The sequence below is a fragment of the Liolophura sinensis genome, chromosome 7, assembly GCF_032854445.1.
Source record: "Liolophura sinensis isolate JHLJ2023 chromosome 7, CUHK_Ljap_v2, whole genome shotgun sequence".
Taxonomy (NCBI): Eukaryota; Metazoa; Mollusca; class Polyplacophora; order Chitonida; family Chitonidae; genus Liolophura; species Liolophura sinensis.
In genome coordinates, this window is record NC_088301.1 from 34,932,239 (window position 1) to 34,953,997 (window position 21,759).

Here is a 21,759-nt window from a genome sequence, read left to right on the forward strand (position 1 = left end):
GTAAAATGAAACATTGTTGTAAGAAACAAAATGTTACAAGGTTTAAAGAAGTTAAAAGTTAATTGAAACTTTGTTAATGTTCTCAAGGTTACTTCGTATCTAAAAAGGGAGGAGTGTAATATATCACGTCTTGTGACGTATCAGTGACGTATCACTTTGCATACTGATGTACATGCCACGCGGTCTTCTCTGAATAAAGCAGTGCGGCTTGGGGCCTTCAACGATGAAGACGTGTTGTCTTATCTTTCTCTGGTGTATTACTGTGCTAGACTATAGAATGGCGTGAAGTCTTTCTAGTACGGTAGATCAATATACAAAAGATAAAGGAAGTAGTCTTCACCCTACAGCTAGAGAACCTGGTAGCCTATCTGTTTTCACATGCAGCACACTTCAGTGGTTAATCATTTTCTGTGAATTTGTGCTCCTCAGACATTTAAGGAGTAGGATTGAAGATGCTAAATAGTATACATCTCTATGCAAACAATGCTTTAATTTCTCTTTTTCTCATAACTGGATGAGTTGATACCTGTTTTGTTAGTTTCCAGTAATCCTTTCATCCTCTAACCTTAGACTTCAGGAATGAAGAGTCTTGAAGAGTGGTTCAATTCGTTGGAATTTGATCTGACAGAGAATCAGAAATATGCTGCAGGAGGTTGCTGTGTTGTAGCAGTAATATTTGTGTGGAGTTTCCATAAAAAAAGACATCTTGACCACAAGAAGAACGAGAAGAAGAGAAAAATCAAGGAGAAAAGAGAACAATATGCAGCATCTTTTGAGCAGCTCAGGAATTCTTTATCTGTGAGATTCTTAAGAACATTTCCATAAATGAATTAAGGTTGTATTATCAGGCCATATCTTGATCTATTTTAGTCAGTTCCGGAAAATGCTTGAGCTCCCACCATGCTCACTCTCACAATGTAAAACCCCAAGCATACATACACAGACATACATTCATACATATATATTTATGGTCTATTTGTTGGTGATTGTGATGCCAGGTAATGCTGAAGTAGTTTTCATTTATACATTTGTGATGACATGAGAAGATTTTGTAGTCCTACAATTATTTGTTACATAGATTTGTGTTTTCAGTATAAATTGTGAATCAATAATAAACATGATATAACCTGTGCCAGAAAGCAGTTTAATGTTTAAAATCTTCAATATATCAGTTGCTGACTTAACAAATCTTGGTATAAGAGATGTGCTAGCTTGAAATAAGATTCATTATTGTCGAATCTGTGAGTTATATACTTCACGGAATATCATTCTATTTTACTCAGAGACCTGACCTCAAAACTGCCATCATATTTGTCATGTTTTAGTCCTGTGTGTACGATATGTTAACTAACTTAAACTACCCTAACTACAAACAAGTCCAGCGTTGAACTTTTCATCTTTGATAAAGGTTTATTTGTGTTTACTTTTAACTGTATCCTTTACTTGAAAATGAAAATATATGCATATACCCCTAGCTTTTATTTGTCATAGAATCTGAGCAGTGCTGATGAGGATGTGACGTGCCTGTCACTCAAAGAGTTGACAACCAGACTACAGAATGATGAGCTTAAGCCTATTCAAGTCCTAAGAGCCTTTCAAAAAAAGGTAAACATACATATGTGCACATGTGGTTTAGTTAATCCTGGGTTTGTAGATGGTGTAACGAGTGTAATTGTTTATAGGGGCCTACATACTGTATGTACCAAAGTGATTACAGTTGAAGTGTTTATAAATTTACACAAGGTAAGCATACCAATGTTACATTTATATTTATGTAATTAACAATTTAAATCTGCTCTCTAGAATAATCCATGCCTTTTTTAAGCTAAAAATTGCATATTATTTTTCTTCCACTAATTTTTGTCACATATATCACATCTAGTTCATTTTAGCTTCTATATATTAATGTGTAATAGTGTTATTGGTGTTACCCTGTATATGATAATGGAGTTGCTCATAAGAAATCCCTTCTCAAAATTGTATTATTTCAGCCATTTTTATATATTAATAAACGCACATGTGGATTGCCTATACAGATTGTTTACTAAACAGAGTATCTAATTGCAGGCCTTGAAGATTACAGAGTCCTTGAACTGTATACAGACACCAATCTGTGAAGCAGAGGTGAGACTTTTTGTGTGTATAAATAAGCCTGTTTTAAACATTGCAATGAACATTCAAAATAATTCACATTTAAAAAATATGATATGATCAGGATTTACCATTGGTTTAGATAATCAGCTTCATGTGGTGATTCAAGTAGCCAGACAGTGGAATATGACTCATGTGAATGTACAGGTGTAATGCAAAATCCAGTTCCTGAACAATGAATTTTATTCCAAAGGACAGGACTGACACATAGTCTGTCTGAAAACATGCAAATCTTGCTCTTCACTAATTCTAACTTAGAGAATATTAACATTTATCCAGGTTCATGTAAAACATATTTGTTTTTCTTTTCATTTATCAGGCATGGGCACAAGCACTCTGTCTGAGATCAGAAAAAGGCCCACTGTATGGCATACCTGTTAGCATCAAAGACCACATTCCCATCAAGGTAAACTACTTGTAACTGTATTGGAAATGTTACAAAATTTTCATTTATATTGATAAAATCAAAATATGAAACAGATAAGTAAATTGCAGAACAACATCCATAAAGTTCTTCTTTGTAATAAGTTATATTTGTTTGTGTGTAAAGATGTAGATCCATACTCTTTCAGAGTCTTAATTTCATTTGTTGAACAAATGATGTGTTGGTTAGTTAGTCTCAGATAGGGATGGAATGTTGGAAATTTCCCTGATGTGGTGGCAGTAAACTGGCATTCAGGAGGTTTTACACAAGGCCAAACGAGATCACTTTGCCTTCCACAAAATGTGAGTGAAAAATCTGGGCATCGTGTGTGGGAAAGTTTACCATTTATGTGGTGAAGGCCATTGACCAGCTTCAGATACACAGGTTTTCTCCACCTGTAAAACTGACTATATAATAAATGAAATATTCACAAGTTCAGCTTTATTCACCAATCAGTCTTTGTTTCTATTTATTTAATCCATAATTACAGAAACACACTACAAAGTATAAGCTTAAGATGCTAAGGATTCTAGAACCCCTCATTCATAAAATGCTGCATTTTTACCTCTTGTAGCCCAAAGTATTGATTGAATAATCATGTGTGTATGTAGATTCTAAGGGCTAAGTGATCATTTAAAGTTAAAAGTTAAAACAGGTGGGATTATGAACCCCTCACCCTGATGACACCCCTGTGGTTTGATAATGACTGTAGTTTTTGATAAGTTGTGCGTGACTTGAAATACATGCATGGGGAGAGATCTAGACTAGAGGTGGTGCACAGTTTGTAGACAAATGGTAGCAGTAATGTTTACCAGAGGTGTGTCAGTTCACAGTGAACAAATCGTTAGGAACTAAAAAAACACTTTTTATTAAGTTTGAGGTATTTATGATTTCAATTTGTTTTTGATCAGAAAGGGTGATGAAAGATATGAACGTGGAGAATCAGAATCGGAAATAAAACAAAACAGCCCAAATATCACCCTTAAGGTGTTTTAGCATCCTTATTGAAACTTATATGACCAGGTTCCAGATATTTCTATATACATGTTTGAAATGTTTCCTATAATAAAAAATATTAAGGATGAATGCTTTGTATACCAATTTCAGGGCTATGACACAACAATAGGAGGATGTACATCAACACTTGGAAAGCCATATCCTGATGATTCTGTAATTATCAAGGTATATGATTATGGATATGAATCCTGTTAAAATTTGAAGTATTTTTGTTGAGCATTTCAGTATCAAACTGGTCTGTCTCTCCGTCTGTCTGTATATCCTATAAAGCTCAGTGTAGAATACCATTAAAGGTATTCAAAGAGTAACATAAATATGCTTATCTGTTCTGCAGGTTCTTAAGAAACAAGGAGCGATTCCTTTTGTATTCACAAATGTGCCCCAGACTTTGTTTTGGTAGGTTTACAACCAAATGGCTTAATTTATATTTGCATTATTTTATTCTTCGTTCTATTTTATATGAGGGAGCCTCCGTGGCTCAGTTGGTTAGCGCACTAGCGCAGCGTAATGACCTGGGAATCTCTCACCAATGCGGTCGCTGTGAGGTCAAGTCCAGCTCATTCTGGGTTCCTCTCCGGCTGTACATGGGAAGGTCTGCAGCAACCTGCGGATGGTCGTGGGTTTTCCCCGGGCTCTGCCCGGTTTCCTCCCACCCTAATGCTGGCCACCGTATAAGTGCAATATTCTTGAGTACGGCGTAAAAGACTAATCAGATAAATAAATAAATATTTTATATGATAAGGTTCAAAATCTTGATAGGTAAAACTTTAGTTACAATTTAATTTGTGAGGTAATACTTGATTTTCACTGAAATAAGAATATTTTGTGAATGAAAAAGGAACGAAAAAAAAAAAACAAAACTTTTTTTACAGGACATGATTAGTACTGTTATGCAGCAGCATTTTACACTGTAGGTTTCCATTTTGTTTTTCATCAAGTGCTTCCTGTATAAACCCTGTTTTTGGTCGCACAAAGAATCCTTTTAACCCAAACTGTACATCAGGGGGCTCTTCAGGTGGTGAGGCAGCCTTGATCGCGACCAAAGGGTCTGTATTAGGCTTCGGGACAGACATAGGTGGCAGTATTCGTATACCGTCAGCTTTTTGTGGCATCTGTGGATTAAAGCCAACTGCAGGTCGATTGAGGTCAGTAGACATATTCATATTCATTTTGTATGTACACTTTTGTTCTTAACTTAAGTCCTGAAGATGTATGCACCTAAAGTAAAGACAACACTAAAAAATGTCGTACGTATACATCATCTGTATCTACTAGTTTGAAATATGGTTTTAGAGCTTACACCTGAGATAATTGCATGTAATAAAGACCAGAAGTACAATACTTATTTAGATTACTAGTAGTTTGAAACAGCGCAGAGGTATAAATATCAATCTATATTTATTTTTACTTCCTTGGAAAGAGTTGCAGAAGTTTGTTTTTTTTTTTTTGGAGGGGGGGGGGGGGCAGGTGCATGGGTGGGGGCTAGAAATAAGTAATCTTTGAGTTTTGGGTGTTCCCTTAATTTGAGCACACCTGAAGTGAAACAAAATCTTAATGTAAACAAACTGATATTTACTGCAGAGACTAAAGCTTTAGACACTCCATGGAGGCAAAAGATGCACAAAAACATGTGATCTAAACTGAAACTACCCTAATTCTTCTGATTTTTAAAACAGATGTTAGTGTTGAAAGCAGAGAATAAATATTTCTGCCACAGTTACCCTACAATAAATTTCATCCATGACTAACACACCCATTTTTTCTGATTCGTTGAGGTTTGTTGAGTTTAGAAATGTGTTTTGACGTTTACTTGGAACATGGGATGATATACCACTGTAAAATTGTAGGTTGCAGCACCAAAAGTAATATTTTGTGACATTTATATGCCTCTAAAAGTGCACTTCTTCGTGCGAAATTTGAGGTCATTTAGGGTACATGTATAATGGCTCAAAAGAGCAGATCAAGTGTACCAAAATGTTGGAAGAATTAGGGTAATTGTCCTGGCTCCTCACTGTGAGTGTGACCCTAAATGTATTCTAAATAAGTGAGAATTATTATTACAGTAGTTTCCTATTTTGAATTATGTGTATGTAAACGGATTAAAAACAGTAACCTTCCAAAATGTTTTGTCAAAATTTGATAGCCAGTTACATTTACTTTGTTTGAATTTCAGTGTGAAAGGGTTTCCATCATTTTATAGTGGTGAAACTGCAAGTAAGTGACTTTGAGCTTCACAACATTTAAAAATTTGCAATATTATTGACTAGGTCAAAAAAGATGCATATTTTAAATCCAAGAAATATGAAAGCACATTAAAAAAAAGTCACATTTGATTTTAACAAAATTGGTTGTTACTTTTTTTCTCAGGAATAAGTTCCTTCCCCAGTATGATTATCATTTCTAAATTTCCTGATTGAAAGGAAGAATCAGTGATCCGGAGTTGATCTCCTGTTGTTTTTTACAGTTGAAAATACACTTGGTCCAATGGCCCGAGATGTAGAGACCTTGGCCTTAACTATGAAGGCTTTGTTGGTTCCGTACCATTGGGAACTGGATCCGACCATTGCTCCTTTGCCTTTCCAAGACCAGGTACTTGATTCTGTACTTCATTTAACAAATTACAGGTACTCAGACATTTTTAAGTTTAATAAAACATACACAGTTTCTTTGAAGAACTCTTTGCTCCAAAGCCTGTCTTTTTGCAGCCACTCTTACATTATAAAGCTACTTACGCTACTTTTTAAGTGACCCCAGCACTGACTTCTATCATCATCAGTGTGAATGGCTTATGGATAGCAGTAATTCGTGACTTAAATCACCTTGTGAAAGATAAATTATTATAAATTATGGTCATTCAAGTTACATATGATTTTCAAGAATGTTTGACACTACTACACAGCTCCTGTAACTTTTCTTAAGTTTCTCAATATATGACATTTTTCACTGTATCATGTAATTTAGATGTGACTGTAGAGATTTCAGCACATTTTGTATCTGGGTTCTCAACTTATCAATGAATTGTTTTATAATCTAGATTGACCTTTGATTTCATGATTTACCCTCAGGTTTATCAGGGCATGAGACCATTAAAAATTGGTATACTTCATGACAATAAGATATATCCAGCCATACCAGCTTGTATCAGAGGTGTAGATTTGGCAGCAGAGGCTCTGCAGAAACTTGGTCACACGGTGAGCATTTGTACCCTATCAAACAGACTGTTTTGATGAACATTTGGTCTGACCATCTTGTTCTTGATTACAGGGTAAAACTCATTAGTGTTCATTCTTCATTCACACAAACAAATTCAAACAAATATATATGTTATATATATATATATATATATATATATATATTAACTGGTTTGATCTTCAACTTTAACAGATGGCCTTGACTAACAAGATTATCTAAAATTCAACCCCATTTATACCTGAATATTTACTATTGTTATGCTGGCAAAGTATCATATGCTATGAGATGCAAATGGCAGACAGAGCTACAGTGAGCATTTAGTGCATCTTAGGTATGAAATTCCCTGTTCTATTGGTATTGTTACAGGTCATACCTTATGAATTTCCAGATGTGGACACGTTGTATTACCTTATGACGAGAGGATATTTTGGTGACGAAGGAAGGACTTTCCTGGAGCTTTTGTGAGAACTATTCTTTACGAATGTGCTATAAAGAAACATTTATTTTTGCATGGAAATTCTTGCTTATTGACTATTAATACCCAGCAATTGTGTGACCTTTAGGTTTTTTTTATTGCTCCCTATTAAAGTGAATGTTCTGTCATCCCGAACATTATAGGGCTGTACTCCAGTGTTATAGGGGCGGTTCTTTTGTGGGATTTCTGTCTTCTAGAACATTTTAAGGCAGTTCTTTTGTAGATGTTCGATCTTCTGGAACATTATAGGGCGATTCTTGTGTGGGTGTTCTGTCTTCTAGAATATTTTAGGTTTGTTCCAAAGTTGTGTTCACCATTCAAGAATGTTATTGGGTGCTTCAAGTGGATGTTCTCCCTTTTACAGCATTATAGAGTGGTTCTTAAGTCAGTGTTATGTCTTTTAAAACATTATGGGTTGCTTCACCTATGGGTGTTCTCTCTTCAATAACATTATAGAGTGCTTCTCATATGGGTGTCCTGTCTTCAAGAACATTATAGGGTGCTTCTGATGTGGGTGTTGAGTTGCCCAGGGCCTTATAGGTTGCTTCTCATATGGGTGTTCTGTCTTCAAGAACATTATAGGGTGCTTCTCATGAGGGTGTTCTGTCTTCAAGAACATTATGGGGTGCTTGTTATGTGGGTGTTCTGTCTTCAAGAACATTATAGGGTGCTTTTCATGTGGGTGTTCTGTCTTCAAGAACATTATAGGGTGCTTGTCATGTGGGTGTTCTGTCTTCAAGAACATTATAGGGTGCTTTTCATACGGGTGTTCTGTGGTCAAGAACATTATAGGGTGCTTTTCATATGGACGTGTTGTCTTCAAGAACATTATGGAAAGCTTCTCATATGGATGTTCTGTCTTCAAGAACATTATAGGGAGCTTCTCATATGGGTGTTCTGTCTTCAAGAACATTATAGGAATCTTCTCATATAGGTGTTTTGTCTAGAAGAACATTATAGGGTTCTTCTCATGTGGGTGTTCTGTGGTCAAGAACGTTGTAGGGTGCTTCTCATGTGGATGTTGTGTCTTTTAGAGCATTCATTGTCCCGTTTTGGTGTCCTGTATCCTACAACTTCATTGAATTCTAATGTGGTTATTTTATATTCTAGGATGTTCTTATGTGGGGTTTCTGACTCCTGGTGTATTGTATTATGTAGGTATCCTGTCTTGTGTCATGGTTTGTATGTGGGTGTTCTGACAAGACAAAGTGTTGTCGGGTGGTATAAGGGAAATATTCTTGAGTGTGGCATAAAACACCAATGAAATAAATTGAGAAATTAATTACAGGGTGGTACATCAGTGGGTGTTACTATGCCTTCTTTCTAGATTCCAGAGTGGGAGTTTTTTCTTCTATTCTGAAGAATTTTATTGTAGTTCCTGGTGTTCCCAGTTCTAAAGAATTAAAGGATTGTCTTCATTGTAAACGCTGTCTCATTATCAGGAACACAAAAAATTGAAACCATGATTATACTATGATTGTAAGATCCAAACCCCCTCCCCCCAAAACCCAACAACAACAAACACCCCCTCCCCTCAAAAAACACAAATAATATTTTAAAATCAAAATTTTTTCAAGTGCAAATGTGGACATAGACTATGTGAATAGTTTTATCTCATTCAAGTTGAGCATTTTGAATTCTGTTTTATTTATAGGGATGGAGATGAAGCAATTAGTCCACTTCGACCAGCACAGTTAATTTTGTCCCTTCCACGATTGGTCAGGCGAATAGTAATTGGTCTTGTAAAACTAATGATGGTGAGTTCGGTCAGCTGTGTTGAATTTGATCCAACTTCAATGTAGTAAACAAACTGTTATGTCTGCACTACTGTACTGTCTGTGCATATAACTTTGTAATGTTTTATTTTATGGTCGGAAAGTTTGTTTTGTTATTAACACACTCATAGCAGTTATTTGCTACAGATAAAATTGTAACTTGTATTTTTCAGAGTGAAGATGATCAAAAAACATTACCCCCAGATGGCATATTGGGATTTTCGTAAGTATTGTCTATAATATGAAATTAAAACACACATTTCAATAAAATTCCTACATGTAACTGAGTGACGTGTTGTGAAAATTTTTTTCATCATTCTGTGAACATTTTACAAATAAGATTAAAATGATGGTGTTATCCAAGGTAGACCTGCTGTGATACGATATTAACATTACCTGTATCTTGTGATGTTTTAGGTCAGTGTATGAATGGTGGGAATTTGTGGCAAAGTCTAAGGTAAGATAGGAATCACATTCGTTATTAATTATAACTTATTATGTCTTACCAGCTATTATTTCAGAATAATAGAAGAATAGCTGTGGAAAAGTTCTGCTATTTTAAGATCCACTGTTAATAATTTACTATTAAAAGAATCATGGTAATGTTAATGCAGAATAGTTTTCTTTCAGTACTGACATTTTTTTTTTTTTTGCCCCTCCCACAGGCATATCGTCACCTTGTTATTGATGATTGGAGAAAGCTTGGAATTGATGCCCTCATCTGCCCTGTTGCAGCTTGTGTGGCTCTGCCAGATAAATTGACTGAGAAAGCTGGATATGGTATGCAGATTAATAAAAGCGTAGCAGTGCTTATTTACAGTGTTGTATAAAAGTCTCTGGAAGATAATTAAATGTTCAAAAAAAATGTCACTTGAACTACATGTATTCCTGCTAAAGATACAGTTTCATACTGCTTTTTTGCATGCATGCACTTTTAGTCTGTTGAAAGCAATTTAATGTACAAATTGAGAAATAAGTAATGTTTCATTTTGCTATTTTATTTTTTAGCTTTCAGTTATAGTTCAATGTTTAATGTCCTGAACTTCCCCGTGGGTATTGTACCTGTTACCAAGGTTACTCAAGAAGATCAGCAAAGAATGAGTGAATATCCTGCCAAAGGCTCAATGCAAAATTTACTGAAGCAGGTGGGTAATCTTATAAAATTACAACTATAATAATTATATATAATAATTTATACATGTATTCATAAAGTGTAATGGCAATCCCACAGGTTATGTGTTATGAACTTTATGGTACGTGTATTTTTGAAGGGGTCCAAGGTGGCTCATATGATTAATGCATTTTCTCACGACTGTCTGACCATTGAGGTTGCCAGTTGGAATGCAGCTATTGCTGCAGCAGCGGCAGATTTAAGTCAGGAAGGGTGTCTGGTACCTGGCGAACATCAGAGGTTTATACTCGTCATTAGACAGCTATCATTCAAGTTTTTGAGTAAACACCAATCAAAAATATTACACCTACATGTAATTTAACATTAACATATTTAACAAAAAGGATGGTCTAAGGAATAGCACCAAGGATTACCTGATTTTAAGAATTGTTTAAAAATTTTAACAAATCTTGCATTTTGAGTCATTTTTTCATTACATCCATACATGTAGTATTACTATTTTGTCCCTCGTGGAATAGAGTTTTAAGTTTCACGTTGCTGTCATATCTTTTCAGCATTTCATGGACGGAGGTATAGGTCTGCCTGTTGCTGTCCAGTGTGTTGGTCTTCCATTTCAAGAGGAACTTGTTCTTCGTGTGCAGAAGGACATCCAAAATAGACTGAAGGCATGGTAGCCCTCAGGATCTAAGCACCAAGTTCGAAAAGCATTTTCTTAGGTTTTGCTCAAATTGCCCCAGGTCTGTAGCTTTCCCTAAACATATATTAAAGGATAGTTACTACATATGGTATTCTTTCAGGGACCTGTAATAATAATAATACATATCTTTGGGTAAGATGAAAAACATTCTGTAGCTAGTTTGTATTTAGTGTATAGTAGTGCTGTGTTCGTGATTAAATGGAGTATTTTGATATGCATTCTTGTCATTATTAAGGATTTAGTGAATTGCAAAACCTTTACATATTGTTATAAGTAATATGTACTACTTTTTATAATACAGTATTAGTTTTAGTCATTAACAGTTATCATTGATGCCATTCTTGGATTAGTATTGATATTAATACCTTAGTTTCATTTGATTTGATTCTCATTGTTGATGAAGTCTCATACATCTACTGTAATTCTTCAACGTTTTTGCAAGATGTTTATTTAAGAATACTCTAAAGGCATTAGTCTGTGAAGACTGATAAAATTACACTTTTTGTGAACCCCTGAAATTGGCCAAAACCAAAAATGTTTCGAAAGTCAACTTAAAAATGTGCAGAAATTGTACTGAATGTTGTTCTTTCATATGGGAAAAGGTTGAGGAATTAGGTATATAATTTTTCCCTAATAGCAGATGTAATGTCTATAACAGGATTGAAATTAGATAAATGTAAATCAGTGTTGAATGTTCCCATGGCATGAGTGAAGGATGGTATTGGATTTAATATGACTGTATATTGTAGAGCAACAGGGAATCTTTAAGAATGTCCTTCTTCGATTGTTTCTTGGTGGCAAGAAGTGGTTGGTATTCCTATATAAGTAAAATATAACTCTGTTACATTATGTGGTTTTTGCGGTTGTCATGGTAACCAGATAGCCATTTTCCTTATATATACTATATAAATAGATATGAGTTTGTGTCTGGGCTATAATTCCAACAGTTTTCAACATAGTTTTCATTTTTGGTGGATAAATACATGTAGAGACACAGATGACGATGTGTTGAGACTCACATTTGTCCATTTTCGCGGTTGTCATGGTAACCAGATAGCCATTTTCCTTGTATACACCATATAAATAGATTCGATTTCGTGTACGCGTTACAACTCCAACAGTTTTCCAGCCAGAGTTTTAATTTTTGGTGGACATGTTGTGTTCACCTGAACTCTTTTTATTCTGTTGAATTTATAGACAGTATATGCTATAGACACAAAAGAATGTGTAGTTGCGAGAGATTCGTTTATATTATTTTTTCTGAAAAAATATACATTTTTTAAGCGTCTTCTGACCGTTGATTTTTATCTTCATTTATTTTATCTTATCATTTTAACATTAGAGAATCTTTACATTTCCATGAAAGCTGTTCGTATAATTCAAATTTCACACTATGTTGTACCCAAACCCACGGGAGGGAGTGAGTGCGTGCTTGGGGTTTAACGTCGTACTTAACAATTTTTCAGTCATATGACGACGAAGGAATACGAAGGCTACCGCGAAATTCGAAAAATTTCTCATTAGAAAAAAATCATAATGTCCACCGTCTGAAAGGCAGTTAACAATATGAACAGCACTTTATCATAATAAAGCACTATTTATTATATATCATTTCATTATGATGAAGTGCCGTTCCCGGATAAAAACTGGAGGTTCAACATCCCATAGTTATTACATATAAGCATTCCCCGGTTTTCCCCCCGACGTGATGCTGGGCGCCGCCGTATTATACAAGTGAAATATTCTGGAGTACCGCCTAAAACACCAATCAAGCATAAATAAATAGGCACTTTTTAGGCATTTTTATAGGGAAGCAGAGTGTTTAATAGATTTATTGTTTTGGCTATTATCTCTGTACGTATACCTATGTAGCTAAATACCGAACGCTGAGAATATATACATATTATATTCATTATAAATATATAACTGTCATCATCCGAATGAAAAGGATTCAAACATTCTTCATTTTTTCTCTAACATCAGCCTATCTGAGTAAAATCAACATAGTTCTGGTATTACCTTTCCTTCGTCACAGACAATGATGAGGTTTGAACAGCAAGGTTCAAGACGTATTCGCAGCATAATCAGAAGCTAATAAAAACTCATCACAACTACTGAAGGTCGTTTTGTATATCAATGCTTTACTACAAAACATATCATATACACACTGTCACCAGGTCATACTTGTATACAGATATACCCGAAATTGGGAGCAAGAGAAAGCTTTATAAATGTACATGGGAGTTCTGTTGGATTCAATATATAAGTAGCATGAAATATACATCGTGAGTTGATCGGATCTCCACAAAATGGTCTTCATAATCACTTTAAATATTTCCACATATTTATACATCTAGATATAAACTAATTAATACATATATAGTATATACAATAATACTTACATGAAATACAAAAATATGTATAGATTCAGTTTGTACTTATGATTTAGATTGGCTTTACACATGAAAACAGTCTCTTTAAATAAATTCTCCTTTCACTAATCGAACTACTCGGAAGTCTCCAAACATATACTGCACATATAGTAGTCTTGTATATCTATATACAAGGTAGCAGCTGGTAACCGAAGCGCACAAGAGCCCACAGAACGGTCACACCATACATAGCACTGAAACAATACAATCTTTCGAAAACGGTTTAGTACTAGAAAGGTACTGGAATCTTAGAAAGATTTGCATGAGGTCTCAGTTTTACAGACAATGACAAAATCATTTTATATACATTATATATATTATATAATATAAAATATTTACGGCTCATGGACAGTTCAAGAATATAAACCAGACAGGGCAATCGAATCAGCGCAAAAAAGACCTTTGTTAGAAGGAGAGGTCTTTAGCCCATATTACATAGCTCCAGTCGAATCATTCACAATGATTTTACATCGATGGGAAATCATGATACATACAATGAATAAACTTGGTATAGGAAATACGTATAGCCAGTGATTAGCAACAGTCCACATGATAGAGGCTTGGATTACAGGTGATGCTTCCATAAATCAATCACTTGTATAAGATCGGTGATTGACGGTCTGTCCTTGGGACACGCCCCCCAACACGTTGTGTACACGTCCTTATAATACACCTCGAAAGGATCTTCTTTGACATCTACCAACTCTGGGCGGAGATTGTAGGCAACAACCCGGAAAATTATCACGTGCGGGTGTGCTTCGTTGCCATACGGAGGTTGGCGTGAAAACATTTGCCACAAGGTAATACCAACGGAGTACACATCGGCTTTGAAGGTCGGCGGCTGACCGCGGAGGACCTCCGGTGCTCTGTAGGCCACAGTTCCACTCAATGTGGACCTGTTGGTGGGACTGACGGTACCCGTTTCCGACTCCACTCTCTGACAACAGCCAAAGTCACCCAGTTTACACTTGTCATCTGGCGTAATAAGGAGATTGGCAGGTTTAACGTCAAGATGAACGATGTTGTTACGGTGCGCGTAGTCCAGGGCGTAACACAGCAAAAGGGCGTATTTTACCCGCCTTTTCGGTGGGAGTAGTTCGTCGGGATTGTTAATGATATCGTTGAGGTTTCGTCCAGGTACATATTCCATGATCACTATAGCTGGACCGTCACTACTCATCATCTGAGCTTTCGCCGCCAAGATCTTGACAATGTTGTCGTTTTCCAATGTCAGTAAACGCAGCTCAGCTCTGAAGCTTTCCCCTTGGGCAGCACCATTGTCGTTCCTCTTGTCCAAGATTTTGATGGCAACCTTTCGTTTAGCAAATACTCCCAAATACACAGAGCCAAAACCACCGGCACCTATGAGGCTTTTTTTCTCCATTTTCAAGTCATCGTCACCCAAATCTTCTGAAGCTAACTCACTGCATAACAGAAAGTGTTTATACTCCACTACTGTAGTGTTGCTATCTGCATTTGTAGGTGCCCCAGACATGGCTTTGATTTGTCACAGTCTGGAGTAAAAAGTGGAAATATTTTCCACCTGACCAAATGTTGTCAAGTGTCTTCTGTTCAACACGATCTGTACTATAACCATATATACCTCCATACACCAGGCTGATTCTTAGTGGTTTGATTGAGCTGGCGATAGTTCTATAGTGAGTTGTGTTCATCTTGCACGCAAAACAGCTTCCTGACAATGGCTGGTAGGTGACCCACGCACAAAAATCAACTCACCAGAGAGGTATTCTAGAAAATCAGCTTGCGAACTTAAAAAATCGAACCTTGTCACCGAAGAACATACTTTTGTATTTTCCACGTGATTATTTAATATATTATGTTACTATAGTAGGTCTAAAGACATTTTTAAAAAATGTGACTTAAGTGTCGGATGAATTGAACTCGTAGTGTTTCAGTTCCTGAAAATGAAAGTCTGGCCGAAAGCAGGCTTGATGAACTATAGTGTCCTTATGTGCATTTTTACTAGGAAATTTGAACGTAGATGACGTAGGCCTATTGACTTAAATTCTGAATCCGCCCGATCATCTCAATAATTTTTGAAAGCTTCACTTCATATATGACATATACCCAAATACAGGAAGCATTACACAAAGAAACTTTTTCACATTGTAATACTTTTAGCAGACTTAAACAACTGGCCCCAGCGAAAAGTAGTATAATTGTAATGCATGTAAATATAACTTCTCTGCATCCGCATTGGAGAAAGATAATTTGAATCTGTAACGTTCGACATTTACATGGACCAAATGTATTATACTTAATTATATTATTTATTTGATTGATGTTTTACACCGTACTCAAGAATATTTCAGTTATACGACGGCGGCCAGCATTATGGTGGGAGGAAAGCGGGTAGAGCCCCGGGGAAACCCACGACCATCCCCAGGTTGATGACAGACCTTCCACGGACAGCCGGAGAGAAAGCCAGCAAGAGCTGGACATGAACTCACAACTCTCGGCCATGGAGGCACAGTTTTGTACTTAAAACATTCCGTTACAACTATTAAAACAATACCAGAACGTATTTTTATTTTTGTGATAGTTTATCATAGTTGTTCAGGCTTATGTTTTAGTTCCTTTGTCAATGAGCATAAAATTTATTTAGTTATGTCTGAGTTACGCATCTTCAGTTATACATCGAGTACGTTATTTCTAGGCTTAGAAATAATAAAGGCGATATCATCATCGCACGTGTTATTACTTCAGCTTTGTAGCATATCTAGTGTGGCAGCGTCGTCCTACTAAGAAGTTGAAACAGCAAAGTCCTTCTATTGAGTAATTGCGTTTGTGGTGCAGCATACGCAATGGAAGTGAAACGCGTTAGTAGACTTTTAGCGGGTCTACCTTTTGATGAACACAAGCTTCACCTTACAGGCATACGGTTGTATACACATGTTTGTTGTCATGGATTTGAATTGGAAGAACGTACCTGTTACCAGGGAGTTTCATCGTGTCTGCAGTTAGAGCTGAGTTTTGTTTTCTTTCCATGTACTATGCATGGAAAAAGAGATTTTTCTAATCTATAACAGGTAGATTCTCTTCAAGAATGACATTATTGTTATGTAAGTGTTATGTAAGATTTAGCTACAGACCTCCATTTCTTCTAGTTTAGGTATTTTTTTTAGAAACACCTATACATTGATAAAGTTTCTTAACACCTTAATTACATGCTGCCTTCAACTATGTGGAAAGTAAAGATTACTATATACAAATGATGCCAAGGAAATTATTGATGCAAATATCTGTCTCCTGTGAATACATATACATGCGAGCCCAAAACATTCAGCTGACATGTGAATTAGACAATAAATGTAAATTTCACACGTTTTTGCTAGTATAATAAGCTGTTCACTCACGAACAATGCTGTTTATCCAGAGACCACATGGTATGTTCTTAACTCATTAAACTGTGCATTTTAACATACTTGGTGTCAAATGGCAGTATGACCACGTGAGCTGATCTAATCCAGTCGATGTAAGACCTTGTGTTCTCTTTCTCTGCGTTCTTTATTATTTTGACAAAAACAGTCGGCATCTTACAAACTAATAGAGACACGGGTAAACTAGCTTACTCTATAGCTCACTCTATAATCGTCCTAACCCATGCACTGTTAAATCTGTATCTACAAACATATCCCATGGCCCAAACAGTATTAGAGCAATAGTGCGTTACTTTGCCTAGATTAAAACATTATTATAAACATGGGCGATATCATAAACATGATTAAGACGATAAAATCCGAGAAAACGTCCTGATCTGGCTTAATACTTATCTTGACAAATCTATTTGAATAAGCGTGTGAGAATACAGATGGGGTTGGCGCTTGTGTTGAAAGTCCTTCTGTCTTAATGATAAAATTTTGACCAAATACACACCATGAGTGAGATAAACGTGATCAAATTCTTAGTGGTAAAAGGTGATGTGGTAGATGTGTGGTGTACATTTGTCCCTTACCGGGGTTGCCATGGTAACAAGATTGGGCTGGAGCGCATATCATATTAAGACCACAAACATAATTCACGCATATTAGAGAAGATATTCTTTCCAAAGCCATAGTTTTATGTACAGTTTGAATGTTATAATTTAATACATAAATGTATTCATACCCCACAGGGTATTCCTACCCCACAGGATGACCTATTAAAATGCTGCTGGTATCCTCTTGAACCTATATTGAGTTCATTTGAAGAATTTTATCTTTTTAACATAGCACCAAGGCGTTAAGCAGCTGGACGTAGTTTTTGACAAAACTATGACAAAGACCAGGCTTTTATCTTTAGAGATAGCAATTAAGGTAATTGTACATGTCTTGTAATTCAATTTAACAGAAAATATGTGTATTTGTTCGCCTTACCCAAGGTGTTGATACCAAAAACTACACATGCAACTAATTGTAATATTTGAATCATTTTCGTTATTTTTACGCAATATCAGAGCTACTGATCAAATATGATTGCAGCAACAGGATCATCAAGATTAGTGCATTTGTATAGTTTTGTTTAAAAGAGCCTACTGGATATGCTTTTCTTTCCGCAATTGCTGTAATCAACACTCCAAACGAATGCTTCACACTTCAACACATGTAAACAGTGTTGAAAAAGTACAAAGAACCACTACGTCGAGTGTGGTGCATGGTATGCTAGTTTGACCCGTGTGTGCTTTACAGCAGCGTGTTTGGCGAAATAATCAAGGGCGCAAAAAAGAAAAGATTCCACACCTATTGAACTGATTAAGTTAGCTCACGTGCTCTTTATACTGATGCTGCTCACGTTGTTTTACTGCTCTTTGACACCAAGGGTGTTGTTTTGTCGGGGGGCGGCGAAGTTACATTACACGTGATTTGTTTTGAGTGAGCGTGAACAGCTCACAGAGCCAGCCAAAATAAACATATTTTTGCACCTTGTAAATGGATCTAACATGTCAACTAAAATTGTTGAGCTCACGTGTATATGAACTCATGTGAGACAAATAATTGCATAAATAAATTCCTTGAACACATTTATATATAGTGATATTTTCTACCCACATAGAGGGGAATGGAATTGCTAAGCTAACTTAAAGACGGCTACTAAGAAATTTGTGGAGGTTAATGTTTTGTTAAATAAAATGTGTAAAATAGGAAAGGAAATGGAGATTTTTGTCTAAAGATCATATTTTGTCTATGATCTTAGGTTTTAAAAAATAAATTCTAAAGATACGACGATTCCATTGTGTCCTGATTCAATATTTCGTCACTTTATTTTGTCATCTCACTTTTCACAGTTATTCTTCTCAGTCGTCATTCTGTGGGTTACTAAGAGAAACTGCATTTTATTGTAAAGGTTCAAGAATGTGATGTATTAGTGCATGTGTAAATATCTATGTTCCTATGCATTGTATGTGGAAAGCGTCAATACTTCCGTCCCCTACATATCCTGTGGAACTCGGGAGACAAACGTAAAACCAACTACAATAGGCACTGGACACATGTATGGTGAATACGCTGCACCAAATTGCAATTTCTCCATAAAGGACTTTTCGCCATTTCAGTTGGTCGACGCTTCAACATTTGATATGATACAAAGCTGAAGTAATAGCAGGTGTAATTGTGATACAGGTGTAAAAGTGTATTTAGCTAATACTAGTACTGGTATTAAGTTATTTTTTATATTTATAATTTTAGCCAAACTCTGCAAACAATGCCACTGTCCAAAGTCAAAGTATTTAATATACTGGTACACCATTATTTCTGGGCAAAATGCAAAATCGAAGACGTGGATAAAAGTGCACTAGATGAGTAGCTGAAAAATACGCAGTAAGATTGGTAACTCAGCAGTCAATTAAATTAATGTTTCAAACTTAACGACAAATGAACAAATACATACACATGTATCAGGCAAAGTAATAAATTAGAAAGAAAAAAAAATGTTCATATAATTTTAATTCAACAAAGGAAGGGATTCTTTCGATGCCTATAAGCATAATAAGCTTCATCAATATCGGAAAAGACAGGTTCAAATTATATTCCTCCAACGAATTGCTCAATGTAGTTTAACAGACTACAGGTACATGTCCGTTGTTTTAAAAGTTAGATCCAACATTGGATCTTTTCAAATGTATTTAAGTTACATCCATAATGTACCTAGCGCAGATTCTCGCAAGATGGGATGGGTTGAGACCTTAAAAGACCATACATACTTCTGAATTCAAAATGATAAGTAGAAATGCACGTAGATATATAGGTAGACTTGAAGGAGGAAAAACGACTTCAGGATAACCAGGCTTCTCTTTTCAGAAAACGAAGCACCATTATTGCGATTCATGAGACGAAATTAAAAAAATAGTAAGAAGCTATTCAGACATACGATAGTAACCACATTATGTGCATTAAATAATCACATGGAAATACAAAGAGTATTTCCAAAGAGTATGTCAAACAGTTCAAATTCTTGTGTTTGCAAGCTGGTTTTTCCAGTGGGTCACGGACCAGTCATTGCCAGGAAGCTGTTTTAAGAGTAAGATGAACACAACTCACTATAGACCTACCGCATAAAAATCTTACCACTTAGAATCAGCTCACTATAGGAACTTATAAATGCTTGTAGTACGGAGAGTGTTGACCAAAATACATTAATCTGCTTTTGGTCAAGTGGAAATTATTTCCACTGTTTGCTGAAGACTGTGACAAATCCAAGCCAAGTCCTTGGCTGGGGCTTCTGCCTATGCAGATTGCAACTCTACCTTAGTGGGGTACCAGAAAGGCAACTTTTTTGTTATTCAATGAGTTAGCTTCAGAAGATTTGGGTGACGATGACTTGAAAATGGAGAAAAAAAGCCTCATAGGTGCCGGTGGTTTTGGCTTTGTGTATTTGGGAGTATTTGCTAAACGAAAGGTTGCCATCAAAATCTTGGACAAGATTTTTTTCAAACTTGCTCTAACTGGGATCACTCTACCAGTACATCGAATGTCAAAAGAATCCGTCCGTTTGTTCTTTAGAAGAAGATTTTAAAGGTTTTGATCAAAATGCAAGATAGCCGCTATGTCAGTTAACCAAAAAAAAGTTAACCGAAAGTTAACCGAAAGTTAACCAAAAACAGCCAAAATTTGCATCGTAACCTTGTTCCTAAAATCACCAAATTTCACCAACATCCAATGAAAACTTTTCCTTTTACGGCTCTTAAAGTTTTCAACTAGTTTTCAAGAAAACTGAAGAAAAATGATACAAATCCGAACAATTTCAATAGGTGTCCCAGCACACCTTGGCTACCTAATGATAAAACATCAGGGATAATATGATTCACTACATGAACACATACAATGTACAATTCAGGCCAAGAAATTATATTCAAGCGTATGCCTACAGCGAGAAGCTTGTGTCTTCAGGGCTATCAAACACAAAATCCAACTAAACACAAACAGAATTAAAATGTATAAAAAGAAATATAAAAGTTTGATTTAGTCACACACGTAGAAAATAGAAACAATATGTTCTTAAGTGACAACATACGATTTCTTAAGGTCACAAGCTAGTTTTATTGTATGTTTTAGTCCGTGGGTCACGGGCCAGTTATTGTCAAGAAGCTGTTTTTCGAGCAAGATGAACACAACTCACTATAGATCAATATAGCGGGCTCATAAGTAAGGACGTCTAAATACCTCCAGTACAGAGAGGTAAGAGACCAATAAGGCAGCGTTTAGGAATTATTTCTACTGTTTTTTCCAGACTGTATCAAATGATGGCCATGCCCTTGGCTGGGGCAACTATGCATTGGATTTAGCTTCAGAAGATTTAGGTGACGATGGTTTAAAAATGGAGAAGTGTAATAGATGCTGGTGGTTTTGGCTGTGTCTGTTTGGGTAAATTTGCTAAACAAATAGTTGCTTTTAATATACTGGACAAGATAATTGATAATCGTGGCAAAACCTCAACGATATCATCAACAATCCCGACGAACTACTCCCACCGAAGAGGCGGGTGACGTACGCCCATTTGCTGTCTTACGCCCTGGACTACGCGCACCTCAATTCCATCTTGACATTTAACTTGCAAATCTCCTTTTTACGCTAGAAGACAGGTGTAAACTGGGTTACTTTGGCTGTTGTCAGAGAGTGGAATCGGAAACGGGTACCGTCAGTCCCACCAACCGATCCACACTGAGTGGAACTGTGGCCTTACAGAGCACCGGAGGTCCTCCGCGGTAAGTCGCCGACCTTCAAAGCCTATGTGTACTCCGTCGATATTACTTTGTGGCGGCTGTGAACCTCCGTATGGCAACGAGGCACACCCACATGTGATTGTTTTTCCGGATGGTTTCTTGCATTCTCCGCACAGAGTTGGTGTGTGTCAACGACGTTTGAGGTGTATTATAAGTATGTGTATAGAACGTGTTGGGGAGCGTGCCCCAAGGATAGATCGTCAATCACCGATCTCATACAACTGATTGATGGAAGCATGAGCTGTA

The 21,759-nt window shown here is 36.3% G+C and overlaps 3 protein-coding genes across 3 annotated transcripts; 2 read left to right on the forward strand and 1 right to left on the reverse strand.

Moving 5' to 3' along the window:
* The first annotated feature begins 574 nt into the window (after positions 1-574).
* On the forward strand, positions 575-12,653 carry LOC135471388 (fatty-acid amide hydrolase 1-like). Its single transcript, XM_064750605.1, has 17 exons — positions 575-798; positions 1,492-1,605; positions 2,068-2,124; positions 2,471-2,557; positions 3,683-3,757; positions 3,927-3,988; positions 4,531-4,737; positions 5,766-5,806; positions 6,057-6,181; positions 6,658-6,783; positions 7,151-7,245; positions 8,914-9,016; positions 9,208-9,257; positions 9,452-9,491; positions 9,700-9,814; positions 10,043-10,179; positions 10,721-12,653. Exons 1-17 carry the CDS (start codon positions 580-582, stop codon positions 10,838-10,840), a joined length of 1,773 nt encoding a protein of 590 aa, XP_064606675.1. The 5' UTR covers positions 575-579; the 3' UTR covers positions 10,841-12,653.
* Positions 12,654-13,860: 1,207 nt separating this feature from the next.
* On the reverse strand, positions 13,861-14,679 carry LOC135470868 (serine/threonine-protein kinase mos-like). The gene has a single exon (XM_064749916.1). The coding sequence runs from the start codon at positions 14,677-14,679 to the stop codon at positions 13,861-13,863; it is 819 nt and encodes a 272-aa protein (XP_064605986.1).
* A 5,438-nt stretch (positions 14,680-20,117) lies between these two features.
* On the forward strand, positions 20,118-21,557 carry LOC135470869 (serine/threonine-protein kinase mos-like). Its single transcript, XM_064749917.1, is given in 4 exon segments — positions 20,118-20,252; positions 21,267-21,321; positions 21,324-21,469; positions 21,471-21,557. Coding segments are annotated over 4 exon segments (423 nt in total).
* Positions 21,558-21,759: the final 202 nt, after the last annotated feature.

Bases quoted from the DNA above. Each gene is read 5' to 3' on its own strand.
- LOC135471388 (XM_064750605.1), top strand. From the start codon at position 580: ATGAAGAGTCTTGAAGAGTGGTTCAATTCGTTGGAATTTGATCTGACA. The intron at 3,758-3,926 runs GTATATGATTAT...TCTGTTCTGCAG, and splicing joins ATGATTCTGTAATTATCAAG to GTTCTTAAGAAACAAGGAGC. The intron at 7,246-8,913 runs GTGAGAACTATT...TTTTATTTATAG, and splicing joins AGGACTTTCCTGGAGCTTTT to GGATGGAGATGAAGCAATTA.
- LOC135470868 (XM_064749916.1), bottom strand. From the start codon at position 14,679: ATGGAGAAAAAAAGCCTCATAGGTGCCGGTGGTTTTGGCTCTGTGTAT.